Source organism: Crocuta crocuta, unplaced genomic scaffold (assembly GCF_008692635.1).
Source record: "Crocuta crocuta isolate KB4526 unplaced genomic scaffold, BGI_CrCroc_1.0 scaffold564, whole genome shotgun sequence".
Lineage (NCBI taxonomy): Eukaryota > Metazoa > Chordata > Mammalia > Carnivora > Hyaenidae > Crocuta > Crocuta crocuta.
This window is the reverse complement of record NW_027533010.1, coordinates 885,350-908,123: the sequence shown is the minus strand read 5'-3', so window position 1 is coordinate 908,123 and position 22,774 is coordinate 885,350. Positions and strand designations below refer to the sequence as shown.

General features: G+C 37.8%; 1 protein-coding gene and 1 non-coding gene across 2 annotated transcripts in view; one reads left to right on the top strand and one right to left on the bottom strand.

Moving 5' to 3' along the window:
- DNAH7 (dynein axonemal heavy chain 7) overlaps nucleotides 1-22,774 on the top strand; it is a 245,938-nt gene that overhangs the window by 8,653 nt on the left and 214,511 nt on the right. Inside the window, exons 2-7 of the mRNA XM_077745812.1 lie at nucleotides 4,374-4,436; nucleotides 7,789-7,851; nucleotides 11,472-11,580; nucleotides 12,347-12,494; nucleotides 20,616-20,703; nucleotides 21,968-22,148. Coding sequence (XP_077601938.1) covers nucleotides 4,374-4,436; nucleotides 7,789-7,851; nucleotides 11,472-11,580; nucleotides 12,347-12,494; nucleotides 20,616-20,703; nucleotides 21,968-22,148 — 652 coding nt within the window. The remainder of the gene's footprint in view (nucleotides 1-4,373; nucleotides 4,437-7,788; nucleotides 7,852-11,471; nucleotides 11,581-12,346; nucleotides 12,495-20,615; nucleotides 20,704-21,967; nucleotides 22,149-22,774) is intronic.
- LOC144216460 (U6 spliceosomal RNA) lies at nucleotides 4,853-4,959 on the bottom strand. Its single transcript, XR_013330677.1, has one exon. It is a non-coding gene; the product is annotated as a U6 spliceosomal RNA (small nuclear RNA).

The following is a 22,774-nucleotide window of genomic DNA, read 5'->3' as shown; positions in this document are numbered from 1 at the left end:
GGCTTTTTATTTTTTGTGTATATATTAAAGATTGTGGGTTTGTGTTTACTACGAAGTTCATATATGGAATAAAGCTGTCATATAAAGTTGATGGTCCTTTAACTTCAAACACATTCTAAAAGAAGTTTTTTTTACTTCCCTTTCCATGTCGTATGTACATATTGTCATATTTTACATGTCATCATGTAAATGTGATGTCATCATCTCATTCATAAGTTTCCTACTTTTAATTACGGCCCTTTTTTTCCCTACTTAAAGAAGTTCTTTTTAACGTCTCTTGTGAGACAGTTTGGTGGTGGTAAACTCCTTTAACTTTTGTTGGTCTGGGGATACTCTATCTCTCCTTTAATTCTGAATGATAACCTTATTGCTTTTAAAATTCTCCCTTGGACTTTTGACATTTTAATTATGTGCAATGCTGTGCACCTCCTTGCACTCATTTTGTTTGGAACTCTCTGTGCTTCCTGGTCCTGGATGTCTGTTTCCTTCCCCAGGTTAGGGAAGTTTTCAGCCACTGTTTCTTCAAATAAGTTTTCTGTTCCTTTCTCTCTCTTCTCCTTCTGGAACCTCTATAATCCTTGTTTGTTTGATGTTATTCAAGAGATCCCTTAAGCTATCCTCATTTTTTAAAATTCTTTTTGCTTTTTCCTGTTCAGCTTGGGTGCTTTCCATGACCCTGTTTTCCGGATCATTGATCAATTCTTCTGCATCTGCTAATATGTTGATTCCCTCTAGTGTATTTTTCATTTCACTTAATTGTATTCAGCCTGGATTCATTCCTCTTTATATTTTCTGTGTCGCTTTTGAAGTTCTCACTGAGTTCTACTTTCTCCAGTCTGGTGAGATTCTTTAAACTCTTTATCAGTTAGCTCTTTATATGGCTTAGCTCTGTTTATTGGGGGGTGGAGGGGGGAGTTGTGATGTTCTTTCGTTGGGAGCATATACATATGTCTCCCCATTTTGCTTGACTTGTGTTTGTTGCTATGTATTAGGCAGAATAGCTACTTCTCCTAAACTCAGAGGAATGGTCTTGTGTATAGTTGTCCCCTGTAAAATGTGTGTGCCTGATGGCTTTGGCTGGCTGGAGCTGTGTCTGAGGGCTGCCCTGGTGGGATGACTGAGGTGATGTTAGCTAACACCAAAGTGGGTACAAGCCAGGGTGCCCGGAGTGCCCGTGCAGGGACTGCCTTGGTGGGATGATTGGAGCTGTGCAGGCCGAGGTATGTCCTGAGGCACTCCATGCAGGGGATACCATGGTGGGATGGCTAGGGCCAAAGTGGGGTACAAGGCAGGGTTCCTGGAGTGCTTCATGCATAGGGTCCCCTGACAGGGTGGCTGGCACCTGAGGCAGGCATGGGTTAAGGGTTCCTGGAGTTCTCTGCATAGGAGCCATCTTGGCAGGGGGGCAGGAATCAAAGTAGGCATGAGCCAATAAGTCCCTGAGTGCTGTGTTCTGAGGGTGCCCTAGCAAGTCCTCTGAAGCCAAGATGGTATAGGCTTGGAGTATTCTGGGCTCCCTGGCATCTGTGTCACCTTGGCATGACAGGTGGAGCTGTTGTGAGCACTGACTAGGGTGTCCTGGTGTCCATTGCACTAGGGCTGCCTTGGTGGGTTGGCTAAGGCTGATGTGGACTAGGGGTCCGGGGCTCACTGAGGCAGTAGACTGTAGTGCCTGGACCTTGGTCCTGTCCACACTATCAAGGTGGAGGGAGAATGTAAACCATAGGGCTCACCAGCCCCTTTAAACCAGAGGGAGTTCCAGCAAGCCCCCCACCATTTGATGGACTGTTAAGGCTGGATCATTTATATTACAGTTCTTCCTTAAAACTGTGGGGTTTTATCTGTGCCCCAGGGTGTCTGGGGTTGGTGTGAGCTAGAGAGCCAGCACTCTCTAACACAGCAGCTTGGCTATGGTGCCCGGGCCCTGCTCCTGTCTGGGCTATCAATGTGGAAGATGAATGTAAACCATGGTGCTTGCCAGCCCTTTGAACTTGGAGAGAGTTCCAGCAGCTCCCTTGCCGTTTGGTGAACTTTTAAGGCTGGATCTTTGATATTCTAGTTGCCCTTTTATTTTTTATTTAAGTGTTTATTTTTGAGAGAGGGAGAGGGGGAGAGAGAGAGAGGGAGAGGGAGAGGGAGAGAGAGAATGTGTGCACGTGTGTGTAAGGGAGGGGCAGAGAGAGAGGGAGACTGGGGATCCTAAGGGGCCTCTGTGCTGATAGCAGAGAGCCTGATGCAGGGCTCAAACTCCCAAATTGGAAGATCATGACCTAAACTGAAATGATTGAGCCACCCAGGCGCTCCTCTAGTTGCTCTTTTAAACCAAGTTTGTTTGGTTTTTTCTGTGACTGGGGGCAGACAAATCTGCTCAGTCCCTCAGTACTATCCCTCCCCACTATAGTTTGCAGTGTTGAGGGTGAGAATTCCCTTCCTTGGTGTGTCTCCATCTCTCTTGCCAGTTCTCTGTGGCCTCTTTATCTTTTGTTGTGCAGAAGCTATTCACTCAGCCCTCAGCTCTTCCTCAGGAGTAACTGCTCTATAAATAGGTGTTGATTAGGGGTGTCCATGGAGGAAGAGAGTTCAGAGTCTTCCTACATCACCATCTTAGATCAGAAGTCTGTGTCTGACCATTTTTAACAATAGTAAGGAGAGAACTTCAAGATCTTTTGTGAAGTTACAATAATTGGATACACTTTGTTTATAGATAAATATACCCGTGGAATTAAAGGGACAAAATCAGATCTGCACGCACACGCGTAATACATGTATACTAAATACGTAAACACTGTGTATGTGTCAGATATAAGAATTGTATGCATGTATACTGAAATATATGCCAAAAGAGGATTGCTGAAACGCTCTTCTCTCATCCAGAAACATTGGAAACAGGCTAAATGTCCACTCATGAGAGAATGGAATGGGTAAATTCACAGCACTACACAGCTGTGAAAATCCGTGAGGAGGATATCCTCAGGGGAAGTGAGAAAAGCACTTACTTGCATCCTGAGACATTTGAAAGGAATTGTCCCTCTGGAGCTTGTCTGCCACTGGATCTGCACGTCCCCCAGCCTGGGAAGCTGCTCGGGGGCAAGGAGATGGAGTGCCGGCAGCCACACAGTGAGACCAAGGAGGAAAAGCACTGCAACCATGAGGAAGAGTTCCTTTTCCTTACAGGGTCCTTCCTGAGCTCGTAGAACACTGGGCCAGCTGGAGAAATGTTTCTGAGTCCTGCTCAAGAAGCATCAAGGAAGACAAAACGGCATAGATCTGACACTGAGCGGCAATACGTTTATAAGTGACCAAAGCACAACTCGTATTATGTTTTACAAATACGAGTAACATTCTCAACAGCACTTCTTACTTAGATGGAATTCCTACTACAGAAGTATTCTCTATTGCAAACAAGACAAAGGTATTCTCTGAACGTTACTGCAAGTAATACTTCTACTTTTTAGTAGTAACTTGAGGGTATATTAGCCTTAGAAAATAAAGGATTCAGAAGAAAAAATGAAGGTTTAGCGATGGAGAATGGCCAGGCTGAGGAAATTTTGGACGCCATTTAGATGGAGATAAATTCCGAGAGGAAGATAGGACCAGTTTTCCACTGAATTGTCACAGTATTCGTGTCAAAAATCAATCACCCATTAATGGTTTATTTCTAAATTTCCAATTCTATCTTTTTGATCTTTCTTTTATCATTATGAAGTCTTCATTATTCTAGCTTTGTAGTAAGTGGTGGAATCTAGAAGTACGAGTCTGCCAACTTTGTTCTTTTTCAAGATTATTTGGCTGTTCTGGGTCCTTACACTTCCATGTAAAATTTATGATCAGCTTGTTTATTTCTACCTAAAAAAATAGCTGAGATTTTGATAGGGAGTGTGTTGAATGTGTAGATAATTTTGGGGGGAAGGAGTATTGTGTCTTACAATCCATGAGCATGGGTGGGATGTCTTCCCATTTATTTAGGTTGCCTTTAATTTTTTTTCAGTAATGTTTTATAGAATTTGTTGTAGGAGTCTTACACTTATTAAATTTATTCCTAAGTCTTTTATACTTGTTGATTCTATTGTAAATGATTTGTTTCTTCAATTTTGGATAGGTCATTGCTAGTGTCTAGAAATACAATTAACTTTTTTTTCCCTTTGGTCTTGCATCCAGCAATATTGCTGAACTTACTCATTAGTTCTTATAATTTTTTGTGGATTCTGTATGAATTTCTGTACACAATATTATTGCCATCTGTAGAGTATGTTTTAGAAGATTTTGGATGATATGTTTTTCTTAAATTAGACACTGTAAAATTTGATTGAGTGAATCAATTATAGCCTTAACAGAGTGAATAGTTGTTTTTTTCTTTGTATTTTTTCATGCAGGATAAATCTGCCAGCAAAGAAAAATCCAAGGCACCAGTGAGATTTCTACCACAATTGTCAATGGTAATAGACCAATATATTATCATACTTGATGCTTCTATAATAAAGGTTTACTAGTTTTCATAATTGTAAATAATGAGTTTACTGAGTTTCTGGTTTTTATTTTTGGGGGGTGGCAGTTTATTTTTTTATTTCTTTAAATTATTGTCAAATTGGCTAACATACAGTGTGTACAGTGTGCTCTTGGTTTTGAGGGTAGATTCCCATGATTCATCNCAATCAGAAATAAATTAAAAAAACATTAAAAAATAAAAAAAAAGAGTCTCTTATGGTTTGCCTCCCTCCATCTCGATTGGTAACTATTTTTTCCCTTTCGTTCCCCCATGGTATTTTGTTAAGTTTTCCAACTTCCACATATGAGTGAAAACATATGATACCTATCTTTCTCTGACTGCGTTACTTCATTTTAGCATAATACCAAAACTGTGGAACGCTTCACAAATTTGCATGTCACCCCTTCACAGGGGCCATGCCAATCATCTCCGTATCGTTCCAATTTTAGTATATGTGCTGCCGAAGCCAGCACTGAATTTCTGGTTTTAAATTCTGTGCTCCAGTTAACTGTTTCCTGATGGAGAACATCTATGATGCACATATCTTGGGAAAAATAACTACCTTAATGAAAGGAATTATAAGTTACAATTACTGGGTTGCACAGAATATTTGAGTAATCTGAATTAAAGAATTGTGAAGATGGGCTGGCAGAAGCAGTACTGGAATCAGGAAATGAGGACTTGGGTTATAGCTTTGTCACTAATGGCTCTGTGATGCTGATGATGAGTCACTTACCTCTTGGAGCCCCAGTTTCTTAGTCTGAAAATGAGAAGAGCTGATTGAATGATCTTTGAGGAAATGCCTTTTCCAGCACTAAAATGTGATTTCTTGGGTCTTGACATCCTTTGTCATTATTTTGACTTTAAGTTATCATTTTTCTGTGGAAGGGGCAGTTAATAGACATTTTTAGTTGATCAAGTGCTAGAAGTGTTAGATTTTACTGCAATAAAATGTACTCTCTAGTACTTTTATGTTGTGTTTAATTGAGTGTAAGGGAGTGATGCTCTTGTGATTCTCGGAAGTTGAGTTTCAGTGGAGGTTCAATGCAAACATTATTTGTTGTGAAATATCTTCTAAAAACTCAGAATGAACTATAAAATCTGGATTGCTTCATGCAGAGATGATTCCTAATAATATGAAATAGAGGCCTTTTTCAGCTTAAGAATCTCAAATGAAATTTTGTTGGTGAATGTTCTTGAGCATTTCAAAGTAGGTGTTATAATTGTTAACCTGTTCTTATTGCTTTATGGATAATGCCAAAATTACCACACTGTGTTCTATAAAATAAAATTATGGCATTTTTTTAGTTCTACAAATCTCTAAGCTCTCTAGTCTAAAAGACTAAGATCTGAAATAGATCTTTTTCCCTTTAAAAACTTAACAAATCTTAAAACTGAAAAACATTGCCATTAGTTTTTTTATGTTATTAGTATATAGGTTCAGAAATACCAACAAAATTTAAATTTACATACTGAATAAATACTCAATGGCTGAGAGAAAGAAGTCTTTCTAGCCATCAGTGTATAAAATGATTTTGTTGTCTGATTTAAACCATATGCTATGTTCTTATTTGACTGTATCTTAGCATTGTTTTTGTATCCTTTGGGGCTGTGGGGCTTTTTAAAGATCAGTAATATTTTTAAGAGATATTTTTAAAAGTAACCAATTGAGCAAAAAATGTTGTCATCTGAATATTAAGGTTGGCACTTAGATGGCATTTTTGTAGCTGTAGTTAAGACCTAGAATGATTTTCGTTATAGACTTTCATGCTTCTGTAGTTGAAATCAAGGATGATTCAGTACTGGTGGTTCCCAATGTCTGTGAACTGGTGGCCAGATTCTCCTCCTTTGTGCACACCTCACTGCTAGCACTTACATGTCCTAAGTCCTTTATGGAGCAAGATGAAAGTGGAAGAATGGAAGGACAGATAGAAGGGTAGAAGAGCATGGATTTTTAAGATGTCTTAGCTTGTTACCTGTGGAAGAAGAGCCTGAAGAGAGGACTTGTGTGTACTTTATTTGGGAAATGATCCCAGGAAGTAGAAATAAGAGTAAAACTAGGAAGAAAGAAAAGCCAGTCTGAGGATGTGTTGGCAAGTTCATTGCTACATCAGGTAACTGGGGGTGATCCTGCCATGACCTTCTGAGGAGCTTATATACTGCTTCCTGCAATTGTCTGAGTATGATTAGGGAGTAGCATTTATCCATCAGCTCTCCTCCCACATAGCTAGAGGTTACTCCTGAGATTGTCAACTTTCACCCACTTCTGGCGGGTGATAGGCCTGGGAGCAGCCACTGCCTCTATGTCTAAAGCGTAGACTAAGACCTCTTGGAGAGGGGTTGGCTGTGGCCCACTTGGGTGGCAAAGACGTTTGCAGAGATGCTGCAGGCTGAGAGTTGAGTAGACGACCTGTTTGCTAAAAATTTGAAATGAGGTCTCCCTTTATGATGTAGGGAAACTTTCTGAGAAGATGCCTGTAGGGATGACCGTGAAACCTGAAGGGTGTCTGCCACAGGGTCCACCCCATACCACAGGCTGGGAAGGTGCCCAGGGGAAAGGGTGCTGACTACTGGTAGTCACCCAATGGAGCAATGGGGAAAAGCCCTGGAACCAGGAAGAAAAGTTCTCTCAGTGTCCCTTTTGAATCCTCTATGATGCTGGGCCAGCTGGAGAAATGTTTACCGAGTCCTGTTCAGGAATCACAAAACGTGTTAAAAAGCATAGATTTGATGCTGAGAGGCAATAAATTGACCAGTGGCCAAGGTACAACTCCTACGTAGGAGGATCGTACCAACCAAAGGATCATTCTCCATAGTGCTTTCTATTATGTAGATGACATTCCTACCCTGTCCTTCCCCTCTACTCCAAGGGATAGCAACACTTTTCCCTGAAAAATACAAATTTTACTTACGGCAGCTTGGGGGCACATTAAGCCAAACATGTCATTACCTTACAAAGCAGAACATCACAGTCGTCAATAGAAAAGTGCTATTTTAGTGATAGAGTAGGATGGTAGAGCTGAGAAGCCCCGGACACTAGCTGGGTTCAGATAAATTCCCAAAAGAAGGTGATGGATGAGAAGCTTTGCACTTTTCAAAGCTTCCTAAGTGTTGTTGGATACCACCTTTCTTTCTTTCCTTGCTACAAAGGAAGTCATTCTAAGACAAATGTTGAGAAATTTTAAAGTGGTCTTTGAATGTTTTTTGATGACCTGTACCTTCCAGTAGACCCTCTATCAAATTGGTTGAATGAATCAATGGTGCCATTAAGAGTAAACAGTTTTCCTTCTATTTTCATGCAGGATAAGTCAGCCAACAAAGAAAAAGTCAAGACCCCAGGAAGAGTTTTACCACAGTTGGCTACGGTAATTTACCTACATACTGGATCTTTGCCCTTTTGAAAATGTCTTTCAAACTTGTAAATAAGTAACTAAATATCAGATTTTGAATTTGGAGCTCCATTTGGTTATTTTCTGTTGGAGACCTTCTAGGAGGGACACATCTTGGGAAAAATAACCTTAAAGTAACTGTAAGCTAGAATTTTCTGGTATGTCAAGAGTATTTCAATATTCTGGATAAAAGAATTTCCAAGATGGGCTAGCAGAAAGTTTATCAGTGTTAAAGTTAGGAAGTGAGGGCTCAAGGTACAGCTTTGTCACTAATGGCTTTAGGATCTGAAAGGATCATTTATCTCTGTGAGCTGCAGCTTCTCTGTTTGAAAATGAGAAGAGTTGGTTTCCTTGAGATGTATCTTCCAGCACTGAAATGCTCTGCCACAGAAGAATCCTTAGAACTTGGTGTCCTTTTAAAAATGATTATCATAATAAATTATCATCATCCTATAGTAGAGGCAGTTCATAGACCCTTTGAACTGGTAACCACTGGGTATGATATGCTTAACTGTAATACATTTTACCAGTAATTTTGCTAGTAATTTTGTGGAGTTTGGTGCCATTGAGCTGTGTCCTTATGACTACTGGAAGTTGGATTTAGGTGGAGGTTTAATGCAAACAGTATTTTTTTCTAACTGTGGTACAATGCACCTAACGTATAATTGACCACTTTAACTGTTTTTGATTGAACCATAGTTCAGTGTCATTAAGGTCATTCACATTGCTGTGCATCCATTGCCATCATCCATCTCCAGATCTCTTTTCATCTTTGCAAACTGAAGCTCTGTGCCATTAAACAGTGTCTCCTTTGTCTTCTGAGCCCATGGCAGCTTGCCTTCTACTTTCTGTCCTCATGTGTTTGACTACTCCAGGTAGCTCCTGAAAGTGGAACCATCTGACATGTGTCCTTTGATGCCTGGCTTATTTTACTTAGCATAATGCTTTCAATGTTTATCTAAAGCCTTATTTTTTGAAAGATAATTTAAGAGCTACAAAGTATATAAATGAATTTGTATTGCTTTATGTAGAGAAGATTCCTGATAATTTTAAATGGATGACAATTTTTCATCTGGGAAACTTAAGAGTTGATATTCTTAAATGAAAGATTTTGAATATTACAAAATAAAATTTTTTTTTAAATTTTTTAAATGTTCATTTTTGAGAGACAGAGATAGAGCGCAAGCAGGGAGGGTCAGAGAGAGAGAGGGAGACATGGAATCTGAAGCAGGCTCCAGGCTCTGAGCTGTCAGCACAGAGCCCGATGTGGGGCTCGAACCTACTAACTGTGAGATCATCACTGAGCTGAAGTCAGGTGCTTAATCTATTGAGCCACCCAGGGGCCCCTACAAAATACAATTTAAAAAAAAATTTTTTTAACATTTATTTATTTTTGAGAGACAGAGACAGAGTGCAAATGGCGGAAGGGGAGAGAGAGGGAGACACAGAATCCAAAGTTAGGCTACTGGCTCTGAGCTGACAGCACAAACCCCATGANAAACTTAAGAGTTGATATTCTTAAATGAAAGATTTTGAATATTACAAAATAAAATTTTTTTTTAAATTTTTTAAATGTTCATTTTTGAGAGACAGAGATAGAGCGCAAGCAGGGAGGGTCAGAGAGAGAGAGGGAGACATGGAATCTGAAGCAGGCTCCAGGCTCTGAGCTGTCAGCACAGAGCCCGATGTGGGGCTCGAACCTACTAACTGTGAGATCATCACTGAGCTGAAGTCAGGTGCTTAATCTATTGAGCCACCCAGGGGCCCCTACAAAATACAATTTAAAAAAAAATTTTTTTAACATTTATTTATTTTTGAGAGACAGAGACAGAGTGCAAATGGCGGAAGGGGAGAAAGAGGGAGACACAGAATCCAAAGTTAGGCTACTGGCTCTGAGCTGACAGCACAAACCCCATGAGGGCTTGAACTCATGAACCATGAGATCATGAGCTGAGCCAAAGTCAGACGCTTAACCAACTGAGCCACCCAGGTACCCCCCAAATACAAATTTTAATTAAAAATATGTTTTTGTGGATAACATCAGATTATCATGCCAAGTTCTGTGAAATGAAGCCATAGGTGCTTTCCCTCATTCTACAAGATCTGTTGAAAACTCAACAAATTTTAAAACCAAAAAAAAAATTTTGTCCTGAGTTCATTGTGTCTTGTTAGCACACAGGTTTAGAAATGTAAACCTAAATTTTCTTACTTACCATTCAGCGGCTGAGTTGCATAATAACCCTTTCCTGTTGGTGGTATGTAGTAGTCTAGGACACTTTTGTTGGCTGCTTTAAGCCTGGTTTTATGTTTATATGTATCTTAATTATTTAGCATGCTTTGTGTTTTATGTGCTACAAGGAAAATAAAGTTTTCAAGAGATGTTTTTAAAATCTCATTGATTAAAAAAGAGCAGAGTACTTTCATCTGAATATTAAGGCTTACATTTGGATGAAAATATCCAGCAGCGGTTAAGACCTAGAGTGATTTTTTTCATTACAGAGCTTCATGCTTCTAGAGGTGATCCCTGTAGTTGAAATCAAGGGTGACTCAGCACTCTCCACTCTCAGCTGGTGATGGATTCTCACCCTGTCTGTGTTCATCGCACCCCCACAAATCCTAAATCCTTTATGGAACAAGATGAGACTAAAGGAATGGAAAGGCAGGCAGAAGGATGGAAGAGCATTGATTTTTAAGTTGCCTTAGCTTGTTTTCCTGTGAAGAACCTGAAACGAGGTCTTGTGTACAGTAAGTTTATTTGGAAGCAGGAATAAGGATTGGAGAGAGTAAAACTAGGAAGACGCCCCTGCAAGTATGGGTTATCAACTTGGTCTGGATCTGAGAGGAAGACAGAGATGCTGTTCCTAAAATGTGTATTTTACTTTCAAATCCACTCATCTGGGTTTCTTGAAAAGTCCTAGGTGTTTCCGGCAGTAGTGGGTCTGGGTTCTGGTATTGCAATAATTGGCCTGAGCGCATTTTTGTTGTCTTTTTAAAAGACCTAGCTGCTTTTCCTGTCTGCCACAGTCCCCACCACCCTCTACTGTTTCCCAGCACTGAAGCTGAGTGCCAATTAGCCATCATCACTAGCCTTCTTCCCTCTTTTATGAGATCTGCCTACATCTTTTAAGTATAAGAATTTATGACCCCTGCCTCAATGATGGAATAAGTCTGTGCGTTCCCAGAGTAATTGACAGCTGCTTAAAGCCATGAGAACAGGAAGATCTTTTTGGAGCTGGAATGCAGAGAAGCTCATTAGCATCGGAGCCCAGCAGAGCGCTCCTCTCATTAAAATGGAAGGCTTAAGGATCATTTGCCAGTATTTGGGGGTGAGTAGGCTCTCTGGAATGAACACGCAGTGTTATGTAACAGCTGCCCGCATCAAACTAGCATCAGAGCCTTGGTAATGTCTCCCAAATGTCACACACCACAGCCATTCACAGGCTCGCATACGATTTGCTGTTGAGTGTGCCTTCTTTCCAGATGTCCAGATTTGTTTGAGGAAATGTCTGTGTTTATAAATACTCATGCACTTCATGAAAAAAGGTTTCTTTTTTTCTGATCTTGTTGATTAATGCTATTTGCATTTCCTATTACAGGTGAGCACCAGGCCCCAGTGGCAGCAGGCAGCCCCGTCATTCCATTTGACTGTAAATCAGGCTGATGAGATTCTAGAACAGTTTAGCGTTAAAAATGAACAGTCCTATGGTAAGAACTTTATTCCAACTTAGACTGAAGAAAAAGTTCTAGAGGAAAAAAAAAAATCCTACATTTATTTGAGAGTAGCTAAATTGTAAAACTGAAATGACATTTATACCAAGTAGGAAAATTAATGCCAAATGTTTTCCCTTATAAAATAATTGATTCCAGGTCTTAATTATTTTAGGCTGTTGTAAATGCTATAGAAGCGGATATTTTAAGAATTGGGGTGTTGATGTTAAAACTTTGATTTATCATAATCAGAATTTGCCTCTGCATGAAAATCTAAGAAGTTTTTTTTCTGAGAGCAATTTTAATAAGTTGTAAATATTGCTTCCAAATTAGTCATTTTAATGTTTTTAACTTTTTTTTGACGCCTCAGATTGATTACATTGAATGTTAACATTTTTTCATCATGGTTCTTTAAATTTTCTGAGACAGTTTTGTGTTCTGTTTTTAATCATATTTTTAATCTTCATTTTAAGAAGGTTCTGTGCAAATTAATTGAAAGTTAGAGTTTATTAGCATATTAAAATATAAATTAATTGAATATTCTTGAAGTAGTCAGAGGTTTCTATTTTGATAATCTAAAACAAGAGTAGTTTAACTTCCTAACACTGAAAGAAAATTAATTGTACTTATGGTTACTTGAGAACTTACAGTGCGTAGATTTTCCTTGAAAGGTGTTTTAGCATTTTATTCTAACCACTTACATGTTTTAGCTTACTCTTTAGATGACTAACTTAGGCTTTTTTTTTTTAATTTTAAATTCAAGCTGAATACATAGAACATCTTGGAAAAAAGGGCAGAATACTAGACCAAATGGAAGACAGTCATGCTGGACCATCTACTTCCAAATCCAAGAGCAAATCTCCCTATAAAGAACGAGAAAACTTTAGAAGCACTCTAGTTAATGTCATTATGTAAGTTCTATAAGCTAAGCAGTGTGTGTTATCCTTATTAGAACCCCTGGTAACTTTTTATCTAAAAGTATAAAAATCCCGTGCATCTCGAAGGACACCCAAATCCTTGTTGGAGCGGGGTCCGAGTACAAATAAAGGTTGAGCTTAACCCTATGAAGTGTGTCCCACTTACTAAATATCACCGGCGGGAAAGGTACTGATGTTAATGCTGTTGTCCGCTGAGGGAGCGGAATCTCTNAGATATGGGGCCAGTCTTCCCCCCATCTCCTCTGCTCGGGTGATGTGGCGACTTGCCTGGTGTTGGGGGTCTCCTTGTCTAGGAAAATAAGGCATTGGGTTGAAGCGATCAGCTGTGTGAGGAGGGCCGGGCTTGCCGGGTCTGAGTCGCAGGTCCACTCAGAAGGGCAGTGCAGATGTAAGTCATTAGTTCCTCTTTGTGTGTTTCCTCACTGCTTCCTGCTAGATGCCAGCGACACTCTTTCTTGATGACTCTCCAGGCACCTACGCTGCCATTTGTGAACATAATTTTATGACAGGTTGCAGGAAGTAACTTGCCCACAGGACCCTGTTCTACTGTCCCCGTGTGGTACTTTAGTAGCTGCAAGGCCCCCTTGAAGGGAGGTGGGGGGCAGTGGGTACTGTGGGCTAACAAAGAGCAAGGGGATTTTGTAGGTGCCCTGTGCAGTCGGGTTGCAGGTGTGTGCCTCCACCCCAGTGCTTTGGAGTTTGCCTTTGCCAGTTGCTAGTAGGATCTTACCAGCTTGGCCCACTTATATCACTGTCTTTGGATGAAGCGCTCTTGGACCCCACAAGTAGTATAAAATCAAAACCCCAAACCATGCGCTGGGCAGGTTACAAAGTCTTGGGAGGAAGTTTTCCTGTGGGCAGCATCCTGGCTAAGCCAGATCATCTTTCCTGACGCAACTTCCTGTGCCTGTCGCTTCTGATCCTTATCTGGTTGAGGATAGAGCCCATCTTGGGTTTTAGCTTCATGCAAGGGGCCTCACTTTGAATTCTCCATTTCACTTGGCCCTACGGAATCATCTCCTGACCTCCTGATTCACATGGGCTTTAAAGTCCAAAGCCCTGGGCCCCATAAATGTAGCCTCAGTATTTTGCTGATTGCCATTCCACTTTTTTTTCTCCCAAGTATTTCCTTCCTTTTTTTTTTTTTTTTTTTTTTTTGTGAGCTCATTTATGCATTCAAAAGCAATGTGCCATATTATCCAACATTTATAGAATGGTACTGGGAGGTTTTTCAGATTATCTTTGTTGTTGTCTTATAAGAAACAGTAGTCTCTTTTTGTCCATTTTATGTTATATTTTTAGTTGTTCCTTTTATAAGCGGGATATGGATTGAAACAGGACATACTGAAATTCAGTCTTAGAGTTTCCAAACTTTAATATTATGTTTAATCCCATTTATAGTTGGCATTTCATATACATGCGTGCTTCTACCAATTTATTTTGTACTTTTTATTTACTATATATTGCCTTTGGTTTTTTTCTTCTTTTTCCTGCTTTCTATTGAATTGAATTTTCTCCCTTCTTCCTTTATTTCTATTGGCTTAAAAGCTATCAAACATAATGATTACCTTAATATTTATTTATTTTTAATTTTTAAAAAATTTTTATTTTTGAAAGAGAGACAAAGTACAAGCAGTGGAGGGGCAGAGAGAGAGGGAGACACAGAATCCAAAGCAGGCTCCAGGCTCTGAGCTGTCAGCACAGAGTCTGACACGGGACTCGAACTCCTGGACCTTGAGATAATGACCTGAGCTGAAGTTGGATGCTTAACCAACTGAGCCCCAGACATCTCTGGTTACCCTAATATTTAAACTATATATTGTAATTTATACTTTCCAAAGTTAAAACTTTAATTTTATCCCTGAATAACACCAAGGGATTTTGGTCTGCTTTAATTTAGCTTTAAGCTTTCCTTTGCATTTTCCATGTGATCATTCTTTTATTTCTACTAATATTTCTATAATATTTTTTTCTACCAAGTCCTTACATTCCCCACACTTTTTTCTTAACACTGAGATTTACTAATGTGTTTTCTAATTTCTTAGAAAATTGCCTTTGCATTACACTCGTCTGGGTGCGTTTTCTGTTTTTGCTGAAGTTCATCCTTCAGCAGTTGTTTCAGTGAGAATCTATGGGGAGTTAACTTGAGACTCATCTCTGTAAAGGTCTCAGTTTTGTCCTTACCCCTGAATTAATGACTAAGCTGGCTACAAAATTAAAGGATAAGTATGATACTTACCTTACATCTGAAAACTTCGTTTGAAAAGTATTAACCAGGGTGCCTGGGTGGCTCAGTGCATTAAGTGTCTGACTCTTAATTTCGGCTCAGGTCCTGATCTCACAGTTGACGGGACTGAGCCCCATGTTGGATTCTGTGCTGACAGAATGGAGCCTACTTGGGATTCTCTCTCTCCTTCTCTCTCTGCCTCTTCTTCAGGTTGCACACAGTATTCTCTTTCTCAAAGTAAATAAACTTTAAAAAATAAAGAAAAATATTAACCATTATTTTTTGTCATATATTGTTCCCTCCCATGCTTTATTAATGTATAATCGACAAATAAAATTAGAATATATTTAAAGTGTACGATGTGAGAATATATGTATATATTGTGAAAGGATTACCACAATCAAGTTACTTAACACATTCATCACCTCACATCTTTACCTTTTTTTGTGAGAACGCCTAAGTTTTAGCAAATTTCAATCATAGAATACAGTAGTATCAACTGGAGCCACCATGGCATGTTGATGAGAAGCCTACGTTACTCTGCCATTACTTTATTTGAACTCTGTATTTGTACTCTGTCAACCCGTCTTTTTTTCTTTTTCTGAACATTTTATTTCCAAAGCCTTCTAGATAGGCTTAAAAACAGCTTCACTGAGATATAATTTACATACTATTAAATTTATCCAGGTTAAATGTACAATTGAATGAATTTTAGTAAATTTCTATAGTTGTGCAACCTTAACCAAAATCTAGGTTTAGAATACCTCTGTCATCCATGAAAATTTTCTCCATTTCCATTAATTCTCCTTACCACTGGTTGCCCCAGGCAAACATTGATCTGTGTTGTGGTTTTATAGTTTTATCTTCTCTAAAATTTTATATAAACGGAATCCTATAATATGTTTTAATCTATTCATATTTACTTTTATAGTTTGGGGCTATTTGAAAGCGCTGCTATGAACATTTGAGTGCAAGTCTTTGTGGATATGTTTTCATTTCTCCTGGCTAGACGCCAAAGTGTAGAAACACTCACTTGTTTAGTAGGTATACATTTAACTTTTAAAGATGTTGCTGAACTGTTTGCCAAGCAGCTATACCATTTGACCTTCCCACAGGCAGTGTATGAAGAGGTTTCTAGTTTTTCCACATCCTTGCCCACACCTTGTTTTTTGTTTTGATTTGTCTACTCTAGCCATTCTGGTAGATGTGTTATTTTACCTCATTATGGCTTTAAAATTGTATGTCCCTAATGACTAGTGATGATGGGCATCTTTTCTGGTGGTTGTTTGACATTCATATAATTTCTTTGAAATGTCTATATAAATCTTTGTTCATCTTTAAAAATTGGGTTGTTTATGTTTCTACTAATGTACAAGTGCTTGAAATATTTTCTATGCAAGTCTTTTATTAGATTGATCTTTTGAAAATATTTTCCTGCAGTCTGTGGCTTATCTTTTCATTTTCTTAATGGTATTTTTTTAGAAAGTGAAAGTTTTAAATTTTGATGCTCAATTTATTCATTTTTTCTTTTGTTGATGCTTTTGGAGGCATATCTGAGAATCATTTCCTGTCACATGATTTTCTCCTATGTTTTCCTGAAAGGATTATAGTTTTAGCTCTTATGTTTATGTGCATGATTTAGCTTAGATTTGGCATGTCTATCATGTGAGCTAGGGTGGAGGTTCAATTTTTTTGTATATAGATATCCAAATGTTTTAGCCCCCTTTATTGAAAAGACTCTTCCCATTGAATTAGCTTGGCACTTTTGTCTAAAATCATTTAACCGTATGTATGGGGTTCTATTTCTGGTCCATTGGTCTATATGTCTATCTTTACACCACTGCCATGTTGTTTTGGTCACTTGAGCTTTACAGTAAAGTTTGAAATTAGATAGTTTACATCCACAACATTTATTATCTTTTTTCAAAATATTTTTGGCTCTTCTAGGTCTTTTGAATTTTCATATACATTTTAAAATGAGCTTGTCAGTTTCTATAAAACATTAAAAAAAATTTTTAAAGCCTAGTAGGATTTAGCAGTCATTGTATTGAATCTGTAGATCGATTTTAGGATAATTGCCACTTTAATAATATTGAGTGTTCTCGTCCATAAACACAGACGCTTCATTTATTTTTTCTTTAATTACTCTTTGTAGTGCATTGTTTTACACTTGTAATGTGTTAGTCTTGTACTTCTTTTAAAAATTTTTAGGTATTTTTTGATGTGAATGGAATTATTTAATTTTCTGATCATTGTCAGTATAAAGAAAAATCAAATGAGTTTTTACTTACTGATCTCCTATCCCTAAGACTTTACTAAACTTGCTTACTAGTTCTGTAGCTTTTTAAAAGATACCATAGAATTCCTATGTATACAATTAGGTTGTCCACAAATACAGTTTTACTTTATGCCCAATGTCTTCCATCTTTCTCCCTTCCTATTTTTCACTTGTTAAGTTCTTCAGTATATTTTGAAATAGAATTGGTGATAGCGAACTTCCTAGTCTTAGTGGAAAATCATTCAATCTTTGACATTTATGTAAGATGTTAGTTGTAGGTTTTTAATATGCCTTTTAGCAAGTTGAAAAAGATCCCTTCTTTTCCTAGTTGGTTGAGAGATGTTATCATAAATGGGTGCTAGGTTTTTGTCAAATGCTTTTTCAATGTCCATTGAAATGAGAATTGGTTTTTGTCCTTTAATCTTGTAATATAGTATATTACATTAATTGCTTTTCAGGTTAAAGCTTGCATCCCTTTCACTTAGTCATTATGTACAATCCTTTTTGTGTGTTGCTGAATTTGTTTCACTAATACTGTGTTCAGGATTTTCAAGTCAATATTAGTGAATGATATGGGTCTGTACTTTTATTGTCTTGTCTTTGGCTTTAGGTCTCAAAATGAGTTGGGAAGTGTTTTTGCCTCCTCTCTTTTCTGAATGAGTTTAGGTAGAATTGGTATTATTTCTTCCATAGAAATTGTAGAATGATTTGAAGCCATTAAGACCTGAAGTTTCTTTGTGGGAAGATTATTAATTACTCATTCAATTAGTTTACTTGATATATGTCCAAATTTTCTATTTCTTCTGGAGTCATGTTTGGTATTTTTGCTTTTGAGGAATCTGTTTTCACTGAAGTTGTCTAATTTGCTGGCATAAAGTTCAGAAAATAAGTTGCTTATTTTCAGCCAGTCTCCTCATTTTTTCCTTTGTTACTTGCAGACTGCAAGATCAGAGCCTTTTCTTTTTTTTTTTTCTTTTTTAAATATTTTTTTATTTATTTCTAGGAGAGAGAGAGAGAGAGACAGAGCAAGCAGGGGAGGGTCAGAGAGAGAGGGAGACACAGACTCTGAAATAGGCTCCAGGCTCTGAGCTGGCAGTCAGCACAGAGCCCGACGTGGGGCTCAAACCCACGAACCGCAAGATCATGACCTAAGCGAAAGTCGGACGCTTAACCGACTAAGCCACCCAGGCACCCCAATCAGAGCCTTTTCTAAGGATCTCCTAGGCAGATCAGTTGTCTTCCTCTGTGAGTTAGGAGCTATGGTATTTTCAACTCTGTTTTATCTGTCTTCTCTCTTCTTCTTATGTTCCAGAAACCTGTTGAAATATCTTCTCAACTGATGACCTTCTAGTCCCTTTACAGTCATTGGTTAAAGTTACTGCCATTTTCAAGAGGAAACTTGAATAAAAGGGATGTTTATGCCACCATCTTGACTCAAAATCTCTATTAATTTAATGAAGAAAATCAATATAGTTTTTTAATTTTTAGGAAGTGAGGTACATCATATTTTTTCTTTGGTCAGGTAGAGTGTCTCCTTTGTTTCTGAAAGGAATATTGTTCTGCTGGAAAGAACATGGCAGTGTGGAAGCACAAATGGATGGGCAGTCCTTGGTTTTTGTGCTTAATTAAGTACATGACAAAGGGGAAGTTATTTAATCTCTCTGACATTCAGTTTCTCATCTGTGGTGTGGAGGTAATTTCTCTGTCTCTTCTCACAAAGATGTGAAGATTAGAGATAATCTATGTGAAACTGTTGAGGGCCTGACTTAGGTGATAAAAAGTTTTAATTATTGTTTCTAGCGAGCAGAATCTTAGCCTATAGCCACAGAATGATTGAATCCTAGAGCTTTCAAGCTGAAAGAATCTTCATTATGACTGCAAAAACTTCTGCAGCTGGCCCTGTAGCCCCCAGGCTTCCTCCCTCCTCACCTCCCTTGACCTTCCTGCACTCTTCTAGGCAGAGTGTTACTCACATAGAGGATGAAGCATGTTGGACTGTCTGGGTTTAGCAAGGTAAATACCAGGAGCCTTTCTTCCCTTAAAAAAGCATCAACAACACCGTTATTGAGGTCATATACATTATGGTGGCAGAATCTGCATGCAGATGCCCTGATTCCTGAAGTACATTACTGTCGCATTAGTACCTCTTTACTGTATAGTCAGAATAACCAGATGACTGACTCTTTTGTAATTAGAATAATTAACCCTTCTCACTCCAGGTATAGGATACCTTGAAGATGTTCCACTGTTTCTTTTATATTCTTATTCCCAAATGTTTGATAAACATTTATTCAGCACCTACTATGTACTGAATTAAACTAAGACATTACCTGAGCTATTGCATTGATTCTTTTCCCTGATCCATATAATTGAAAAAGAAGGAGTATAAAGTTCACAAAATAATTGATTCCTGGATTTGCAAAAGACAGAATAATTTAGAAGATGCATCCTGGTATCTTAGTATGGTATCTCAGATGTTCAATAAGCCTCCAGACTTCATTCACTGGATAGTTAGTGGGGGGGAATATTTTATTATACAGCATCACTGACCTGTATCCATCTCAGATGAACTTGAGATCTAGAGCATGATACATTTAATGACAAAGAAGTTAAATCTATCCCAGACCAACTTGTTATTTTTCATGAAGATGTGGACTATGTCTTTCTCCACAGTGGTGCCCCAGAAGAAGTCACAAGATGTGGCTCATATCTGGTATAGAGTTTGAAATATAGCTATCAGCCTTGTAGTATTTTAGAAACAGTTAGCCAATAATAAATCCACAGGGAAGTATGAGCTATGTTACTCTCTGCTAATTCGTATTATATATTTTTAGATATATGAGAAATGATCTTTTCAAGAATGTATCTATGTCTTTGGCAAAACTACATTTAATATATTTTCCATTAGTGCTCTTTTAAATCCCTTATTTATAAATAACTATGCATATTTTAGTAATACTACAAGAGCACACCTATAGAATTTCAAAGAAGAGAGAAAGATTTGGAGCTTGGAGTAATGAGGAAGAATGAATAAAGCCCATCAAGAAGAATGTAGCCTCTGAATTAGGTCTTGTAATCACTTCCAATATAATTGTTATCTCTATAAATAGAAAGTGTTCTGGGAAGAATGTGGTATCAAATATGCATTATGTGCACTATTAATATGTTCAACAACTCCTTTTCTTAGGATTTATTAGAAGACAGTCCTGATTTTTTGATAGTTGACCCTTGAACAACTTAAGGATTAGTGGCACTGACTCCTGTCACAGTTGAAAATTCATGTATAGCTTTTGACTCTCCAAAAACTTAACTACCAATAGCTTACTGTTGACTAGAAGCCTTCTAATATAAAGAGTCACTTCAAACATTTTTAATGTTATGTGTATTATATACTCATTTTTACAATAAAGTAGCTAAAATATTTAGAAAAACTAAAATAGATTTACAACACTATACAATAAAAAAACACGTCTAAGTGAAACTGCACAGTTTGAAGTTGAGTTGTTCAAGGGCCAACTCCTATATTCATTGATGTATATTCTAACTGCCCTTCATGTGCAATTGAATAGTGTGTTTATCATTTTCTTAGGCAACAAGATGCTGTCTTAGACTCAACCAGCCCTGATGAAAGCACATTTCCAAAACTGACCGCTTCTGCAATAGAGAAAGATATCTTGGTAATGGGCTGTTTCTTTTGTCAGTATCATTGAATGTAAAGGAGCACTTGAAGATACTTTTATACATTTGAGATTATTCTGTGCTCCTTCCTGTGGAGCTCTGTGAGTGTAGGAGTAAATAGAAGTTCCATAAACTGCTCTTTTAATTAATGGAGAGACCATTCTCTCCCCGCCACCTGAGACAATTAAAGAATCTCAAATTCACTTCTTCCCTCTGTCAAAATGAGCCTCACTGAGTCTTGCATCACATTTATAGGTCTTTATTCTTCTATGAGAAACTATCTTAGTTATATAATGTACACTTCACAAAGCATATGAACTTTAGAAATCTAATTCTTCTAGTATTTCAGATACAGAAGAATTGTTTTAAACGTTAATGTCAAAGACTTTTTTTTTTTTAATGTTTTTTTATTTATTTCTAGGAGAGAGAGAGAGACAGCGTGAGCAGGGGAGGGTCAGAGAGAGAGGGAGTCGCAGACTCCGAAACAGGCTCCAGGCTCTGAGCTGGCAGTCAGCACAGAGCCCGTCGCGGGGGTCCAACCCACGAACCGCGAGATCATGACCTAAGTGAAAGTCGGACGCTTAACCGACTAAGCCACCCAGGCGCCCCTCAAAGACTTTAATATTACTAATTTGAAAAGCATTTTGAAAAAATATTTTGATGTTTAAAATTGTTTCTAAGTGACATATAAAATTTGTAAAAACATATCAAAGTTGAGTGTCCATTGCTAGAGAAATCCTATTCTGTCTTAAAATGAATACTTTTATGTACACCTTTAATCACAACAGAAAAATTACAATATGGACTATTAGTAAGCCAGCTGAAAGATTCTTAAATCATGTGATAGATTTCTGAGCTTAATGTGTAGGGATACTGGTTCACTTGCAGCTTGTAAGGTGGACTTGGTTATCAATGGTAAAAGAAGAAAACCTAATTTGCCACATTCTCACATATTTATAAAGCACTAAATTCTACTTCAACATGGGTTCTGCTTAGTATGTTATATATTTGGTAATATAACTTGATATTTTATGGTTATAAACTAAGGTAAGAGCTTTAATTTTCATGAAACATCATATGTATTATTTTTTAAACTTAGGGGATCTCCAATAATGCCTCCATGAATTGCACAAAATATTTTGTTATGATTTATACATTCTTTGTTTTCCTAAAACTTTGATTTTTCTTACTAGTTTTATTTTTGAACACACTTGTTTCATTATAGAACTAAACCCATCTTTTTTCTCTATCTTCTATATGCAGAGATATTACTATTACATTCACCATGGAATTGATACGGACCACATAGCCCCAATGGAAGATTCTTGGCTAGAACATGTATTGAATTTAGTCCCCCAACATCTGAAAGTCCTCACTAACAGCATACTTGCATTATCTGATGAAATGAGAGAAGATTATCTTCTTAGTGTAAAAAAATCCATAGGTAAATCAGTATTAATGTTTCCTAACATGAATGTGTCTTATTAACTGAAAGTTAATACTTACATGTGAAATTTTATTATATTCTGTTTCATGACTTAAGATCTTAGGCAAATTTCATAAAATACTAGAAAAAATTTTAAAACTCATATATTTTTTATAGGTTTATATCCTCTCAGCAAAGGACAGGAGGTGATTGATTAAAAATTGTTGCTAAGGACCAGGGGTTGGAAAACTACAGCTCATGGGTCCAGTCTGGTTCACTTTCCTGTTTTTGTAAATAAAGTTGTATTGAAATATAGCTATACACATTCATTTGCACATGATTTGTGGCTGCTTTTGAGCTATAGGAGCAGAGATGAGGGGCATACCTGGGTGGCTCAGTCAGTTTAATTTCCGACTTATGCTCAGGTTATGATTTTACAGTTTGGTTCATGGGTTCCAGCCCCGCGACATTGGGCTCTGTGCTTACAGCTCAGAGCCTGGAGCCTGCTTCAGATTCTGTGTCCCCCCTCTGTCTGCACCTCCCCAACTGGTGCTCTGTTTTGCTGTCTCTCAAAAATAAATGTTAAAAAAAATAGAGAGCAGTGATGAGTAGTTGTGATAGAAACATTGTCTTTTTTTTATTTA